The 19,106-nt window shown below is 40.1% G+C and overlaps 1 protein-coding gene across 1 annotated transcript in view; it reads right to left on the bottom strand.

Annotated features, from left to right (window-relative positions):
- The window catches only part of NCAM2 (neural cell adhesion molecule 2), a 262,107-nt gene that overhangs the window by 4,410 nt on the left and 238,591 nt on the right, over positions 1-19,106 (bottom strand). Inside the window, exons 17-18 of the mRNA XM_044996057.1 lie at positions 11,343-11,547; positions 7,005-7,124 (exon numbers count right to left, since the gene is read on the bottom strand). Of these exons, the coding sequence (XP_044851992.1) occupies positions 7,005-7,124; positions 11,343-11,547 (325 nt within the window). The remainder of the gene's footprint in view (positions 1-7,004; positions 7,125-11,342; positions 11,548-19,106) is intronic.

The raw sequence follows: 19,106 nt of genomic DNA, 5'->3' as shown, positions 1-19,106 counted from the left end.
ATTGCATGCAGTTCTGGTCACCTCATCTCAAAAAAGATATATTAGAATTGGAAAAAAGTACAGATCAGGGCAACAAAAATTATTAGGGATATGGAACAGCTTCCCTATGAGGAGAGATTTCAAACAGTGGGACTGTTCAGCTTGGAAAAGAGACAACAAAGGGGGGATATGATAGAAGTCAATAAAATCATGATGGGTGCAGAGAAAGTTAATAAGGAAATGTTATTTACCCTTTCACATAACACAAAAACCAGGGGTAACCTGATGAAATTAATAGGCAGCAGGTTTAAAAGGAAGTACTTCTTCACACAACACACGGTCAACCTTTCACAATATTCCCTCATTGCCAGGGAATATTGTGAAAGCCAAAATTACAATTTGGTTTAAAAAAGAATTAGGTAAATTCATGGAGGCGAGGTTCATCAATGACTATTAGCCAAGATGCTCAGGGATGCAACCCCAAGCTCTGGGTATTCCCAATCCTCTGACTGCAAGAAGCTGGGACTAGACAACAGGTGATGTTTCACTCAGTAATTGCCCTGTTCTGTTCATTCCCTCTGAAATATCTGGAGCTGGTCACTGTCAGAAGACACGATACTGGGTTAGCTGGATCATTGGTTTGACCTAGTATGGCCATTGTTATTTCTTTATCCTGGTGGGGCATAACTGAACTAAGAGTCATATGTGGTCTATTTTCAATCCCAAGCCTATTCAAATACCATGGCTTAATAACTGTTCATATGACTGATGACAATACTAGCTCGCAAAGACATATGATTGTGTGTGGAAGTAAGTAGTTCCTTGCATTATTAGTGAGAGAGGTCAACCTTGGCACAACTCCAGAATCAACCAATGGAACACAGTGCAACTTGGTTTTTACTGCTGGTATCACATATTAAATTCAATAAATCTGATCTCAAATCCCATGAAGATGTCAGGATCTGCAATATCCAAGGCAAAGGGTGTCTCAATGTTAACTGTGCTCAAACCTTTCTTATCCCTCTCACTGTGTACAAAGTACTCTGCAAATTTTAATTTCAGCTTGGTTTAATATTCAATTAAGATTTCTTTTGGAGATGACAAATTACATCTTTATAATCTTTGGAAAAAATGGTTTCAAGACAGAATGAAACTAGGTTGTGATTCCCCTACACCCAGTCAAAAATTGTGAAGCATTTGCCCTGCATACTTATATTAAGATCATTCACGAGAAAACATATCTGCCAAGTACTCTGGCTTCGACAACTAGCTTTTGTCCTTCTGTAAAGTGATTTAACTAGAACAAGACTTTGATTCCAGCTCAAACTCTATTTGCAACACTTTCTTCTTTGATAACCAGGGTACTTGTGTACAGAGAAGAGTGTAATCTGAGCCTCCTCTATCACTATACACTAGACTTTGAATTGCCTAGCACAGGGATTGGCAACCTCTGGCACGCGACTCGCCGCTTGTGTGAGCCGTGATTGGCCGAAACTGCGGGCACGGTGGATAAACAAACTGGCCCGGCCTGCCAGGGGGCTTACCCTGGCGAGTCGCATGCTTGAGGTTGCCAACCCCTGGCCTAGCATTAAACACTTTTATCCTGGACCCCACTGTGATTGCTTTGTGCTGGTCTGTAATCACAAAGTGGTTGGAAAGCCTGATTAGCTGACTACCTGAGGATTAGGAAATACCCAGTTAGCATAGGGCTGGTGCATATTTCATGTGCACTGGCTCTTTACTGAGATAACTATTTACCAGGATATTGTAACTGCAGCTAGCATTATAGCCATAACCGACTGAGTTCCAGGTGGTTCCTCCAAACTCTTTTCTGCAACCTGGGCTCCTTCCTTCAGTTTCCATGTAGGTTGCTACATCTTTTTCTTTAAGATTTGTTGTTGGCTTTTGTGCAAGCATGTGCTGACTTGCTTGGACCAGAGGTTATTAGTGCAGAACCCACCTTAAGGACATGTCCTTTACTGCCAGTCCATTGCAGCCTGTTAGGCTTCGTAGTCCTTTAAGTTGTCTGGTTTTCAAACAAGTCTCCCACTGGTTTGCGTTACTGCTGTTGGCAGGGGACTTGCTTCCACTCTGAAGCTGCCTGCATTCTGTTGGATTGTGTCCTGTTGGTCCTGTTATTCATATAACTCAATTCTTGTGACTCTCCTGCATGAAGTGAGCTGATGGCTGAGGCTCTTCTATATATCCTTTTTGTCCTGGCTGTGGCCAGGACTCTCTCTGGATGTGCTGGCTGTCTGCTGCTACTCTGCAATTATCATCGGTTTTGGCTCCATCACTGTCCTGAGTCTGTAGCTACCACATATGATTGGTGTCCCAGCGTAGTCTGGACTGTTGCCTTGTGCTATTACTTTGAGTGGCTATTTGATGGTTGGACTCAGACCTGCTCATCTGTGCATAGTGGTTTCAGGTCCTAGGCACCTTTGTAGTAGCCGGCTGCCTGCTTAGCTTATCACTCTGTTAACTGCTTCAGTGTACTATGATTGTTCCTCCAGCAGGGCACCCCGCACTGGAAGCGGAGTCTTGATTCTCCAACCCATCAGCATCTGTGCTTGGCTATTATGTAGTCCCTGGGAGTGTGTATTTCAATGATCCAACATTGCCAGGTATGGATCCCTTCCTGCCTCTTTGCCTTTGCTATCAGGCTGTCTTTCTTGCTGACTCTGCTTTCCTACTGGTTTGTGGGTACTCACGGGGAAGACCTCTTGTGCTCAAATTCCCATTTTGTGCTGAATCATTTGAGTTCTGCTGCATTATAGGACATGTCTGGGCCAAGTGTGAGGTATGCACTACCTTACAAAATGCACCTTTCAGAGTTCTAGTCCTCCAGATAGTCCATTTCTCAGAAACTGGAGTAATAATCTCAAACAATTTTGCATCACAGTTTCATTCTGTCTGGGATCAGAGTACTCAAGACACCTTTATCATCTGTCTCAGTGTTTCATGCATTATTCTTTGCAGCAATGGGCTTGTTTAGATCAGTGGCTTTCAACCTTTCCAGACTACTGTACCCCCTTCAAGAGTCTGATTGGTCTTGTGTACCTCCGAGTTTCACCTCACTGAAATACTTACAAAATCAGACATAGAAGTACAAAGTTGTCACAGTACACTGTTATGGAAAAGTTGCTGACTTTCTCATTTTACTATATAATTATAAAATAAACTAATTGGAATATAAATATTGTACTTACATTTCAATGTATGGTATATAGAGAAGTACAAATAAACAATTGTCTATGAAATTTTAGTTTGTACTGACTTTGCTAGTGCTTTTTATGTAGCCTGTTGTAAAACTAGGCAAATATCTAGATGAGTTGTATACCCCCTGGAAGAGCACTGTGTACCCCAGGGGTACATATACCCCTGGTTTAGAACCACTAGTCTAGATGGAGAGTTAGTGAACAGCAAACCAGGGTACAAATCTACAGTGCACTAGCTGGCTGTGTGGACCCTGGTACCGCACACTGAAAGTTCCCTAGTGTGATTTGATCTACTCCTGTTTGAGATCTGTCCTGTTTGATCTAGTCCTGTTTGAGGCAGGTCTAGACCAAAGCACAGTACGGAACTTTTACTTTGCAATAGCAGGATTGACATGGTCAGTCAGTGTGCAGCTTACTGTGTGCTAACTCCCCATCCTTCCCCTCCCCACCCCCTGCTATGAGAAAGTAAAAAAGCTTTACCTTCATTTCTCATCTTTGTCCCCCATGGTCAGCTCTGTATAAAGACAATTCCTGCTGCAACTTGCTTATGCATGTCTGGCCTGAGTCTCTCCACGCTACCTGTTAGCTCTATTTCTAAGCACTGCATTGTTTACCTGCCAATCCCTCTCTTACTTGCTGTGGGTCTCATTAGACTGACTGCCACCATGTTTCACACATCATGTGCAGGGTAATATATGAGAGGAATCCATGTTTCTACAACTAAACAGCTCTTTATAAAGGGAACTATTTACAGAGATATTGCACCTGCAGCTAGCATCCTAGCCATGGGCATGCCCTGACTTCTGGCTCCCCTTCCAAACTATTCCTTCCTGCAATATGTGCTCCTCCCTCCAAGTTCCAGGCAGGTTGATACAGTGCAGCTGGATCTATGCCAGTCCCTTGAACCTCACCTTTTGCGTAGGAGATAATGGTAAGAGGACAGGTCTGTGCCTAGAGTGTCCCTTTGCTACAGCTATTCCAGGCTACCAAATGACCCACTGGGGGTCATTGCAGCCAGAGGAAGTTAGAGCTTCCTTACGGGTGCTCTAACTTGGGCCGGAGACCAAACCAGCTCCCAATCAACCCCAGGCTCGGGGATGAGCATGAAGTAACCTTTGACTCTTTCACATCATGTGTTGTGCAGAGTGCAGCTCAGCTGGGCTCAAAGATCTAGTCAAACAATTTTTACTGTAGTCTTCAGATGTTCTTGCAATTTGGCTCTTCTGTCATTAATGGCTGCTAGTACGCCCCAGTATACTAAGCCTATATGACTGGTTTTGTGTAATGGTATGTACTCTCCACATTAGTTTACACAGTCAGCATATCATTGATGAAGTCTCATCAATTGTGTTCTATCTTAAGCATTTCTATAATGCTCATCACAGTAATACTCTACAACTGCAGTAATATTATATAGTTACACAGTTCATCCCATAACACGATTCAGGAACACAGAATTATCCAGTGATAAATTCTGCTGCAGTTGTTTTGTACTGAAAGCTTTTCACTGATGTATTCCCAACAGAAACTGACTATCTAGATAGGTATGGGTTTTCTATAGCGCTCCTCACTGTAGTATCTCAGCTCTTCCCAAAAATTAAATCTGTATTGCAGTGGATGAATAAAATAATATTACTGGATATATCAGTTAAGTTATCCAGCTGAATGCCAAGTATACACTCTTTTTTATAGATGGCCTATTAACTGAAGCTTGAACTCTTCAGACACATGTTATTTAAAAGAAACATACATTAATTCTCATTAGAATCACCTAGCATTTCCTCACAAACATCAGTGGCAGTCAGTAGCACCAGATCTTCCCTAACTGTGTAGTATCAGAGGGGTAGCCGTGTTAGTCTGGATCTGTAAAAGCAGCAAAGAATCCTGTGGCACCTTATAGACTAACAGACGTTTTGGAGCATGAGCTTTCGTGGGTGAATACTTGCATCCGACGAAGTGGGTATTCACCCACGAAAGCTCATGCTCCAAAACGTCTGTTAGTCTATAAGGTGCCACAGGATTCTTTCCTGATTGTGTAGGGACTCTTACATTTTGCAGTTCTACGTGATGGCAAGTAAGAAGCCTTTTCTGTATTTTCAGAAACAGACAGCGACTAAGAACTTGGTTTCCTTTACAAAAGTTATTTTATTTTCTTTAGAAATACTCAGTTTGCTGGTTTTTGTCTCCACACCATTTACTATTTAAGGGTCTTTGCACAGCCGTGAGAGATTTTTTTGCTCTCATTCACCCAAAGATCACAGAGGCTTTGGCTCAGCCTCTTCTTCCATAAATATAGATCCATCTTTGAGACTCACAGGCCGTTACTTTCTGGATGAATGTCTTTAGTAATTGATCTGTCTTCCTTAGATTCACATGGTTAGGGCCCCAGTACCAGTAATTATGCTGCCATTATAGCTGTTTAAATATCAGTCAATTTTCACAAGTAAACCCAATCTTCAAGAGAAGAAAAAGATATGCACATCACAAATACTCATCACAATGAAAACTCAGTGGCTGACTTTGAATAGTGTCACACTCATTTGTGATCTACCATAAAACAAGTCACACACTCTACACACATCTTGAAGAGATTATTTAAAATGGCAATAGCAACAGTGCTGCTCCACTGAATTTGCACTATTGGCTATAATAGGTAGAACAGAGGCCAGAATCTGGTGCCCATCAGAATTCAGACTTTTGGATTCTATGGAGCCAATGGCTCTTCCCCCCTGGAATGGGGCAACTGCCTCCAAAGAACCTCCTGCTGGCAAAGCATAGCTCTGCAATGCCCTGCCTCAATTTCCCCATCTGGGATCGGCCACTTAAAGAGCTCCATACAATCCAGAAGGTATGAGACAAAAGTCCCCTGCTGAAGTTCTACTTTATATGACTTCAAATACATTCTGCCCAGACTCCAGCTGAGCCCAGCCCCTCCTCCCTAAGGGACTGTCTTGTCCTGCTCTCTGAGCAACTGGAGAAGATGCAAGGCCTGTCTGTACCTTCTCCCTGCTCCAGCCTCTGACTCTCACTAAAGCTCCTCAGTCTCCTCTCTCTTTGAGTCAGGAGCCCTTCAAATGGCCAGCAACCCTGGGACATCCCCTTGATTCTTGAACCCACCACAGACTGTGAGGTCCTTGTAGCCATCCTGGAAAACTCCTTCAGCTGCTTTTCAGCATGCAGCTTCCAGCAATAGAGCTGAGGGGTGGGAAGTGAGCAACTCAGCAGAGGAGCCAGTATCTGAGCACAGTTCCACCAGCTATACCAAATGGCCTTGCACAGACATCTGGGCTCCAAGTTACACAACTGTAGAGTATGGGTGGGGTGGGATGATGGGGATAACCTATGTTCACAGAGGGCACAGAAGCAGCATTAGGATGCAGCTTGGGCAGGTCAGCATTCATTTGGAGTGTATCTCTAGGACCACTGGGCAACAGGAAATGGAATGTGGCATGCAATTTTCCTAGTTCTTTCCACCCTCAATGCCAGAAGCAATGAAAAGAAAGGCAGGGGTCTGAAATTACCACTGCCCCCTCCCATCTCACAGCAGCAGGGAAGGGCTGGGCAATCCACAACTTATGTTGTGCTGTGGGTTTGGGTTAGGCAAGTGATTGGTAAAGGGATGGAGATGCTCACTCCTTCCTGAAATTGTCACTGCTAGAACAAAATACACCGATAAACAGAGCGTACCAGCATATCCCACAATGCTTCTCTGCTACTTTTTTTTCTTGCACACAGCTGAAAGTCTGCTCATTCTAATCAGGCAGTGCATAGTTATTGAAAAGCTGTTAGAAATACCAGGCTACATACTCAGGTTCTGTGAGTGGTGTTGTTTCATTTGGCTCATTTACTGGACTCCCGTCTTCATGATTGGTAATTCTTTCATCCTCTGTTCTCATTTCCACTATTGGCTCTTTTGATCCATCTTTCCTAAAAAATATTAAAAGAGTCTTAACCTCCATCATTATGGTATCAGAATACATTATGCTTTATTAATTACCATGATCCCTCCTTTCAGAAAGTCACTGAAGAAACAGCAAAACCAATTACCAATGATTAACACTGGAATGCATTCAACAGTTTTGCTCCTGATTTCTTACAGCCTTCAAAGCATTCAGGCACTGCGGCTGCCTATCTGGCCTAAAAGCATGTATGCGTACCATAAAATCTCAAAAGACCATTTGTTTATGAGTACATAATAAATGGACAGCTTCTCGCTGGCAAAAAACCTTTACTGACCTCGGCAGAAGCAATAAGTAAAACATAGGGCTTGATTGTTATTTGCACTATGGCCCCTTTACAACACTCTGGCAGGGTACTGAGCCTTAAAGTGGGTATAAATATAAAGCTATGGGCATTTTATGGCTTCTCGCCACTGCTGTAGCAATGTAAAGTAGGCTTAGTGCAAAATGAAAATCTGGCCCTTACTCATCAGACCTGAATAGCTCCCACCAAACATTTAAATCATCTTGAAATATATATATATATATTTTCTATCTCACACTTCCCTTGTTTATGAACAGATGAAGACTCCCCACCCTTAAACTACTGATTTTTTTCCCCCATTAAATCAGACAATGAATTCTAAGCAATTTGTGAGCAGGGGTGGTTGCTCGATCTGCACTCTAACAGTGTCCAGTACAACGTGGCTCCAATCTGGGCCAGAGCATTGAATCGCTACAGCAATACAGAAAATAATGCTAATTAGTAACTACACCTCTACCTCAATATAACACAACCCAATATAACACGAATTCGGATATAATGTGGTAAAGCAGTGCTTCGGGGGGGGGAGGGGGGACTCCGGCTGCACACTCTGGTGTATCAAAGCAAGTTCAATATAACGCGTTTTCACCTATAATGTGGTAAGATTTTTTGGCTCCCGAGGACAGTGTTATATCGAGGTAGAGGTATAATACAATTTTCTATGTTAGAAGCACAAATCATTGTGTACCCAAAAATGTTGTGATCTTCCAATACAGGAAGAACAAACAAACATCCCTTTCCTCTCCTTGACATGACATACTGAATCAGGTTTCTAGGAACCAGGGGCGGCTCTATGTTTTTTTACGCCCCAAGCACGGCAGGCAGGTGGCTTTTGGCGGCACGCCTGCGGGAGGTCCGCTGGTCACGCGGATTCAGCGTCCCCGTCACCGAATTGCCACCAAAGCCACGGGACCGGCGGACCTCCCGCAGGCACGCCGCCGAAAGCCACCTGCCTGCCACCCTCACAGTGACCAGCAGGCCGCTCCCCGTGGCTTGCTGCCCCAGGCACACGCTTGCTGCGCTGGTGCCTAGAGCCGCCCCTGCTAGGAACTGTAGTCATTTGAATGAGGAAAACCCAGGACAACTGACATATAGGTGGGCAATCCCTCATCTTTAGCAATCTGATTTCTAGACCTGTTGCAGTCCAGAAATCAGCCTGGTTGCTAGCTCCCTGAGCTTAGCCTGGGTCCCATGACAAGGGATATGTCTTAGCTTACCTCGTGTCTTATATTTCTATATTGTTGCCAAAAATATAATTCTTACACAGAGACTTTACAAATGCTCTTATCTATCTATCTGCAAGATGGATAGAGAGTTCTAACTAACACTTAGTGACTAGATATTCTCAGAAAAAGTCCTTCTTTCCTACCAGCTATGCAGACTGCTAGAGAGACAGGTAATGGGAGTATAGAAAACGTGTAGACCATATTGACCAGCTAGGGATCTCTGTGTTACAATAATACTCAGCAGCCCTTTGCATTCTGTAAAAATGATGCTTAACCAGTGTTCATATACTTGTGAAAATGACATTCAATTTGCAATGCATTTAAATTAACCAAACATTTATTTTTTAAGGCATCAACTGGAAGTGATCAATTTAGGAAACATTTGAGTGCTAATTAAGAGCTAGCTAACTGCCACCCTTTTCATATAGGCACACGTTAGAATGAGGCCTACTTCAAGTATGTGGAACAATTATGGATCATAATGAGATTGATGAAGGGTCTTATAATTTCTACTGATTTTATCCTATATATTTAGAATCTTATTCCCAATGAAAATTTTTTATATATCCAAATCCTAGAAAATATGATTTTATTAGAAAGCAGAATGCATGTAGAATGTGCTCTTCATTTATAAAGAAACAATGTATATACACTATGCAGAAAAAATACTAGTTGCAGGAAACACCTTACTTTAGTTCTATCTTAGTTGACTTGTAAATTCTGCAAGGCCTATATTTCTATAACCAGGACATATGGAACATAGTTCTTGGCAATACATTTCTCAGAAATCAAACCTAATTTAAAAAAATACCTGCCCCATTGAAAAATATGCAAACATCCAATGTCTTATTTTAAGATGCCTAGTTGATGTGAAATAAATGGAAATTGAGACTGCTCAAGATTGTCTGGAAATTTTAGATTGTCCTGCATTACACTATATATGATGTGTTGAAACGTGCTGAAATAAGAATGTAGGACTGGATCGTAAGACAACAAGACAAGATTTGCATCTCACAAGACCATTCCAAGAAAAAAGAAATGTAAATAAATAAGACATCACGCCTACCAGAAAAGAGTCTTGAAGAAATCCTAGCAGAAATCTCTTTTATATGGGCTTATTGGTCAGCTTTATATTTTCTGGAAGCTGCATATTGTTGGTAAATCAGATATTGACTGATCAAAATGAATCTGGATTTGCTACTTAGATATAAAATGCTTATCAGTGACATTTGAAATTTCATCACATTAAGGTCCTGATTCAGGAAATTACCTAAGCACATACTTAAATCCATCCCCATTTAGCCAAGTACTTATCCCCAAGCCTAAGAGCTTTGCTGAATAGGGATGAATTGCTAAATCAGAGCTCTGTTCTGTCTTTAGATGTTCTATCTATTGAATCTGAAGATTTGGTGTTATTCATAGAAAAAGCGATGGTATTACTGTCTCTTATTGTAAGCCACATAAAGATAGTATACTTGTAGAATTTGTTACATGTCTATTCAATTATGCTAGGTGGACATGGATGAGAAGGAATGTTTTCAGATCTAAAATTCAAGGGAGGAAAACATTTCAAAAATGGGAGGAGGGTAAGTTATAGGTATTATCTCTTTCAAATGCTTTGGAAACTGTAAAAATTGGTATCAGAGGGGTAGCCGTGTTAGTCTGGATCTGTAAAAGCAGCAGAGTCCTGTGGCACCTTATAAACTGACATATTGGAGCATGAGCTTTCGTGGGTGAATATCCACTTCGTCGGATGCATCAAAAATTGGGAACACAAAGTAACCTTGACTTATATGACCAGGACATACATGGATGACTTCCATAGCTTTCATGGATCTCTCAGCATTTAAGGACATTTCCTTCCACATAAATGAACTGTTCCTTTATATACTTCCAATTAATATGCCTCCCCTCCTCCGGCATGTGTTTTTTTCTTAATCACTTATTTTATTTTAGCAAGCATTTGCAGTAGCCATTACAGTAAAATCCCACTTTGTATTAATTTATAGTTCCACCATGTCCTTCTTATAACATCTAACCTTTTTCCTTTCTATTTTTTTTAAATGACCACAAAAGGCTTAATGTCAAATGTCAGTGGTAGCAGCTGTTCAGCTTGTCTAGAATTAGTTCTACTTGTTAAGATAGAATGTTGCTTCACATATTTCGCAACAAGCCAGTGTGCCCTTGTCTCTTTTCCTGGGGCTATTCATTGGCATCAATATTGTAGGATGTACAGGAGTCATAATTTTGGCATCACAGGTCACTGCATTAGGAGCTCCAGGACGAGCAGAGTGTGTGTGGAACTACAATGGCTCTATCATCTGTTCCCATGTGTTCCTGTGCATATTAATCACTCAGGAACACTGTCCCTCTTTATGGCAGAATAGTTTAAATAGCCAAAGCAGGGGCTCTTAAAATCCTTTTAAAAAGCAACATTTGCCATCAGTTACCATACATCTGATATACCACCATTGTTGCCTTACAGTGCAAACATCAGGATAACATAAAGATTCATTGATTGTGCCATGTAGTAGAAATAACTTGTGAAGCATGACTTTTGTCATATCGCAAACTTAACACCAAGGTAATATACATGTGTTGGACAGACAACATTTTTGTTTTAAGCATTTTCCCGAGATCTATTATTGATACTCACAGGTATGCAGCTTTTCCTTCCTCTAGTTCTTTACTCTTTCCACTGGAGCCACTCTTTTTCCCACAAATTCTCCTAGTGATGCACATTAGCAATCCACATTGCCGTACAAAGAAGCAGCTGACGTCAGTCACAACAAGGATTAACAAAAGGGCTGCTACTCCTAGGCCAATGACTGCACCGAGCCCAAGGCCATTAAAAAGGGTATCTTAAAAACAAAGAAAAGATTAGATTTTGTAAATAAAGTCTCTATCTGAAAATAACATTTTTTCCCAACAATTTAAGGAAGTCTTGGACTGAAAAGGAAACCCCAGTCTCACGAAGGAACCAATTTTAAATCAATGCAACTAATCAGGCACCTAAACTTAAGCATGCACATAAGTTGCTGCAGGAGCATGGTCCTAAATATATAATTGCTTTAGTTTATAATGTTTTCCTGTGAACCAAATTCTACACATGTGTAACTCCCTTGACTTAATGTGGAGTTGCCACTCCCCTTGACTTAAAGTGGAGTTGCCTATGTGCAAATGAAAGTAAAGATTAGAAGTTTAGAGGATTAAAAAGTTTAGCCCCAAAATATAGATGATTTTGAGATTATGTTCAGGTGTTTGAGAACATGCTTAGCTGAAAAATAAAGAAGCTTTTTAGAACATGTGTTATCTAACTGATAATTCATTATATCATATAATTCCACAACACCGAGGAATCACAATGTTAACATGGAAACACATTTTAAACATTATACAAAACTCAATCTTTAAACTGAACATTTAATAAAACACATACATTGCAAAGTTACTTAAATAGGATTATTTTACATTGAGGAGGAGGCTTCAAAACCTGTATTTTGCCCTTAAAAATCCAGATTTGAATTAAAATGGAAAGAAATGTGTTAAAAGAAGTAAACATGGGCCCTAATCCTGCAAACACTTACACACATGAGTAGCCTAAGAGAAGTCAATAGGACTACTCGTATGAGAAAAGGTATGTATGGTCTTAAATATTTGTAGGATCAGGGCCTTGTCTTGTTCTTACCTGCACCTTAAAAAAAACACTTTTAAAATAATAATTGTGAAAAAAGTATTTTGCATTGGATCTGCCTATATTCTAGAGTCCAAGGCAAAGCTAATTTCTGGATGTACACATCTCTGGAGAATGGTTTTTTAATGGAAATGCAGGATACATTGAATTTTAGACTAAAACCTACCAGGTGGTGGGGGGGGGCAGGGGGGACGGACAGGTTTAGGAAGCTCATAATGAAAGTTTTATCTGTGTATGGACGAGGAATTGTGTCTGACCTCTGAGGTTGGAAAACACCTCCACAATAGCTCACAACATGAGGGCTAAGGGATCTAGAACAAAAAATGGGTAGGGGTATTCTAGACAGTGACAGAATCCATACATAGACTGACTATTGCTATGCTTCTCATGATAGAATCCGTGAGTAAATTACACAAGGGAGTACTACATAGCACACAGCGGTGTGTTGTTGCTTGCTATCTTGCCTAGCGATGATGTTCCAGATATCCAGTCAGCAAAGTACTGGTACCCTCCCAGCTGCTAGACTAAGGGCAGGATTTTGAACAACAGTAGTATAAACAAGCGCTGCGATGACAGAGAGCAAAATGTATAATCACAAACTGGCAAAGATTTTGACAGTGCTTTTAACTTTCTCTCTCCATTCCTCTACCCCCACCAGCACTGCCAATATACTTTGGACCAATTTTAGTTAAAGCACATAATTTTTAGATGGATTTTTATTTTTTGCTTAATTAAATTCCCTAACTAAAATACATTGTATCTGGCCTTTATAATAAGTTGATGTTGCTTGTATATACTAAACCAATGCATAATTTTAACACGAATATATGCTTCATTAATGTATGTTATGGAGCTCTAAAAACGAAAAGTGGAAACTCCTGTTTTAAAGGGAGCTGGGTTTTTCTAATTCTGTTGCAATCAATGTCATGCCATTTTGTATGGGTTATTTTATTATAACACCATTATTTAGAAGTTTATCATGTAATAAAACAGAATTCAGTATTTTTCCCTTTGAAGTCTTTTCCCAAAAAAGCTTAACATATAAAGGAAAACACTAGATAACAGCTACACTGCATAGCCCCAGTGAAAATAATGCATCATTTATGCAATGTCCCTGCCAGCAGTCTTGGAATCCTGACATTTGAGATGAATTAGTTTATTTATTTTTGATGTAAAATTTCCAAGTTAAATGTTGCCAAGCGTGACTTCTGATACCTGAACACATTAGATAAAGACTGACATGCCCTGACTTACAGTACCCCGGTAACTCTGAAATGCTATACAGCCAATGGGTAACTTACATACAAATATATTTTGAATTAATAATTTAATCCAGATTGTCAAAAAGACTGAAAATATAGATATTAATAGTAATGAAACCAGCAGAGTCCTATAGAATGTAATGAGGTTCTAGAGAAATGCCTCTAAATACCTACAGAATTTAATATTAAAAGAGATCATTTCTAAACAGTTTTGAACCATCCTATAGAATTTTGTTGAGCAGATATTGTGCCCTATAAAAAACAAACAAACAAACATCCACCCATCTCTGGAAAGAGTCTCATTTTATAGGTCTTTTTCATAAGGAGCTAAAACTCCCACACAACTTTATTTTTAAATCTCAACCAAGTATCATTATTCTGTCAACAGAGGATAATGTGTGTCAAACTCTCAGCCAGCAAGAAAAGCAGGCACCTAGTGATTGAGGAGGCTGCATAATTAATTCTTCCTGATCACAAAAACCCAGCCCTCTGAGGGAAATGCCTATTACAGCAGCATTGGTGTCTTGCACAAGGAGATTCTGGCAATTGTTTATGATTCAGGATTGGCTGAGACATCTTCTGAGTCATTAATATTTGACTGATGTATATTTGTCTCCCTCTTTATGTTAGAGAAGTTTCCCTTTCATTTTCAGCTGCCTCTCCCTTCCCCCTATTTGAATGTTTGTAAGTAAATTATGCAGATACAAAAGATCTGAATAGGTACGTATGCAGGGGAATGAAAGATACTGTACATTAATCAATTATCACTGCAGTCTCATCTGATATCAACAGTTTTCAGAAAAAGATCCATGCTGAAATCAAGGTCTTTTTTTTTATGACTATGTCCTGAATCTCCTGGAAGGAGCTTCTTCGTTCCCGTGTATCTACAGAACAGCACAGCAGAATCAATAACTAATGTAGTTGACTATTGGCAGGGATGGGGAACATGTTACATGCCTGAGTGCAGTACATGGTTCCAAGAGCAGTGTTTTGGTGTAAGGTGTTGGTTGGAAGATATGGCCAAGATCCAATCTTCTACATGTATAATTGTTGGGACGAGGCACACATTGCTTAGTTTTAGAGGGACAGTAAGATGTACCCACAACATGGCACCTACTGGAGCCATCATATGCTCCATTAGCAAGCTGGCTCAGGGACAAACCACATGGCCAGTAGCAATCTGCAGTCTGCTGCTTTACTCTTACTGTGAGCTCGTACAGCACCCTGCACAATGGGGCTCAGACCTCAGTTGGGGCCCACAGGTGCTACCACAGTATTACTGCTACTGCTAACAAGAACATTTCTATCGCACTCAGTATTTCCTATTTCAGAACTGAAATAATTAATCCACGTAGCATACTATAGGTGCATTAGCACAAGAGAAGTTTACTATACTTGGGCTTTATAGCTTCGACTATAAGCACACATATAGCTTTCTGAGATCTGAAAGTAATTAGTTCTTTCCTCTGGTTGCCTGCTAGGTCCTGCATATAAAACATAACTAAATGCTTAAAGCCTTTCTGACTTTATCTTAGATAACATGACTCCAGTATTTGCAGAACTCCTTTTACTATCCTATACTACAGAGGGATCACTGCAAATACTGAGGTCATGTTATTTACTCATTGAAAGCAAAAGCACTGGTTTGCCAAATTAAATTTAAAAAGTGGATATGACAAACTAATGTAATGTTGGATTTAAATCAGAATCTCATACATTAATCCTGTCTTTCTATTATTTTTGTTCCTTTGCTCTGACACATATATGGGCTGTTTTCTGTTTGTTTTGCATGCTTTGCTGCTTTATCTCGCTGAGAAAATAAACAATCACTTTGTACATTTTAGATTCTTGAAGCAAAGCCCTAGTTTAGTAACTTTTCAAGTTCACTTCAGTACAGGCTATTCATTCTGAGCTTTACATACTATTCATCAAGAAGACTGAAAAACAAGAGTGTTGGTACAACATGTTATCCCAAACATCCTTCACTACATACATGACTGGAAGAAACCATGTACTGAAACAAGAAAAAAATCATGTTTTAAAATCTATGAAAAAAATGCTCCCTTTTTCTTCTTCTTCGTTATTTCCGTATACCCATACTTTATTTGAGCTTGATAATCCATTTTTTACTTAAGAAAAACTCCCAGTAAAGTCAGTGAGCACTTAGGATGTGAAAGGCATTCAGGATCAAGCCCTTAGAATGCATCAATGAAGGCTCTATGTCTCAGGAGCAGACACGCTCATTATGGGAAAAATTCATTCAGCATATTATTTATTGTGATTGTTCTTTTTCCTTGCACAAATATCCTTTGGATAGGCAGCATTAACTCTAGCAGGGCTGTGATTCTGGGAAGCCCAGTACTGGCCTGTGCAAGGGAAGTGAAGGCTCCTTACTCTCGCCCCCTTTGAGTGGCTATAGAGGGGCTAGTCACTCCTGCCTTTCTGAAGCTGTGAAAAGTAGGTGCCGAATCACCTGAAATGAAAATGTGAAAAAGTCCATGAAATACTTCATAATTTGTCACCATTTTGTATAGCACTAATGTATCCCAGAATGCATCACTGCAGTTCTCTGAACTACTGTGTTTTGTGATAAAATAGACCAAAATGTGTATGTGTTCATCATTTCATCATGAACTCAGTCTCCAATAGCAATTCTGGAAATACATCAGCCCTACTAGGAACATAGACTTGGACTGTGCTCCTGAGAGACTGAAGAGAACTTTCCAGACATGGATCTCCCTCAACCCATGCAAACACAGGCTGAACTTCACAGCCCCAACCAATTCTGGAACCCAAGAAGACTCTGGGGACTGCTCGGGGTGGAGAGGGTGCTGAAAGACCTGTTCAGTTGAAGAAGAAGTGACAGACCAAATCTGGGAGAAGAAATTCACATTCATTGTCCCCCTGCAGCTCATGAAACTTAGAGATAATACACTCGGTGGCAGCATTATCTTTCTGTTTAACCCAGAGCAGCCACAGCCAAAGAGAGTATCTAGTAGTGATGCTCCAATGGGAACCAAGAGCGAGGAGTGCTGCGACTCCCTCTGTGATGATTTCTGGATTCCAGCAGGATCCCCCAAGCTTAGGAGGCAGGCCTTGTAGTCTGCGCTACGGGAACTGGGCAAGCCCACTCCCTTCCCCTCAATGGAACGATGAGGGGGAATCTGCATGAAATAATCCTCAAAGTAAGTTCATCCTCTCAAGTCTCTGCCAAATGATTTACTGCAGAAGACAATGATGTGGCCCATAAAATGTGGCAGACTCGTTCAGATCTAACTTCCATCTAGCCAAGTATCCTGACTCTGACAGTTGTCAGCACCAGATGCCTCAGAGAAAGGAAAATGAAACTCTGTAGGGAATAATTATGTTGTAACCTGTCTGCAGAATTTTCCTCTTCTGACCCATCTGTTAGTGTTCAGCTGATATCTTTAGGTATAAGTTTTGGTTTTTTTATAATCTAAAGTGCCTGTGGAGGTTAGCCTTCCACATATAAATCTCTAATACTTTTGTGAATCCATTAAGATCTTGGTCCCAATGTTTCAACCTTGGCTGCTAGCTGCTCAATATATAAGAACCTAACTTTAGTTTGAAAAAATCTGGATTCAGCATTATCATGTAGCAATGAGTTCCACGGGTTAATTATGAATTGTATATGCTGTATTTCCATTCATTAGTTCAAAATTTGCTCCATACAGTAAATCTTTCTTGTTTTGTTTCCTCCTTGCCATTCCTTAGTTTCTCTTTGTTTTGAGCCTTTCCTTTCCTTCCCTCATTTCTGACCCCTGCTTTTCTGACTGCCTCCGACTTTCTCTCCCATTCATTCTATCTGAACTTTTCTTCCTCTTACTACAGAAACTATGTGATCCCTCTTCTGTCCTTGGTTTTCCTAATATCTATGTCTTTTCTGCCCCTTTTATTCCTTCATGCAGACTTACTTTTATACTGGCATGTGAGGGTCTAATCCTTGCCCCAGTTGACAAATTTCCTCATTTTACTTCTGCACACCTGCCTCCCTGGCTTACCCTGAGGTTAGTGGCATCAACTCCACCAAAGTCTGAGGCTGGACTTGATGGTTGTGATGCCATAGGTTTTTCATTACCGGTTTTCTAATACTGATGGACCCATTATCCTAGCCTGTCATTCCTTACTATGGACATTTGCAATAATGTAATATTTATTCCTAAAAGTGCATCTGTTTTTGCTGCTTATTTTTTTTTCTGTTTTTGAAATATAGTTTAAAGATCTGATTTTTCAAAAGTCACCAGCACTAGTTTAACTCTGCTCCCATTGAAGTCAGTGGGACTCAGCATTAGTCTAACTCAGCTTCCATTGAAGTCAACAGGACACTTTTCAAAATGTTCCATAATGAATTACATGGACTTAAAGTGCTAGCTGCCTTCTGTGATGCGCTACAATAGTAATATATTTTTACATTCTTTTTGTGCATGGCTTTCCTAGTATATTGCACACTTAATACACATCCTATTAATTCTATGTTAATTTGAGTGAATTGAGTCTGAACATATTCCTTGAAAGGTTTATTATATACCCATCTTTAGTAATCGAACCATAACTATACCTTTTAAAACACTGATCTAAAAAAAAAATCTATATTTGCCATGCGTTTTGATTGTCATTTGTCAAACCAATGCTGCTTTTAGTATAATATGCTTTTAATTGCACAGAATGTGGCATAAAGAATATGATATACATTAACGTCATGATAATGAAAGGAACTGCCAACTTCAAAAAAGCACCATGTGCATCTACTTCTTCAAATAAGTACTTATCAGAGGACAATAATTTATGAAACTTTCAGGATTTTAATAATAAAAGTGGTGCAAGTTCTTAAAATAAATGGTGGAAAGTTTTTGGCAGTCTCTAAACTCTTCAATACTGAATTGTATTTTCAATGTCTAGTAATACTTTTGTTTAGCATCAGAGTAAAGCGTTTTAAATAAAGTAGGTGGAAGGGAAACAGAGGAATTTGGCAATTAATTCAGAACCTCCTCCTAAGTGGGGAGAAATGAGTGGAAATATTTAATTTTGTAGACTCGAACTGAGTATTGATTGATTCCAAAACTTGTGCTTTATCCACCCCTGTAAGTAGTTACTACAGGTATTCTGAAGGCTGCTTTCACTTGAATATGCACACACAGCTGAACAAGCACAACTCATATACTGTCCTCTACATCCAGAACATAGACTCTATTGCCTGTCCACAAGGGGGACAGCATTCTTACATGTAAAACTTGTGTATTCAAATAGCTTTTGTGTGTGTAAATTCTATTGCTTGCATGTCCATGCATCACCCATGTATCATGCCTTCTGTAACAGAGCACAAAAAGTACACATGCAGGTATTTATGTGCAAAAATTATACATACACAAGTGATACTTGAGACTCCCTCCAAAGGAAACGGCACCTTTGCACTTACACATGTTTTTATTATTTTTTACTCAAT

This window comes from Mauremys mutica, chromosome 1 (assembly GCF_020497125.1).
Source record: "Mauremys mutica isolate MM-2020 ecotype Southern chromosome 1, ASM2049712v1, whole genome shotgun sequence".
Taxonomy (NCBI): Eukaryota; Metazoa; Chordata; order Testudines; family Geoemydidae; genus Mauremys; species Mauremys mutica.
Note: the sequence above shows the minus strand (reverse complement) of the source record. Positions and strands in the feature narration are given on the sequence as shown.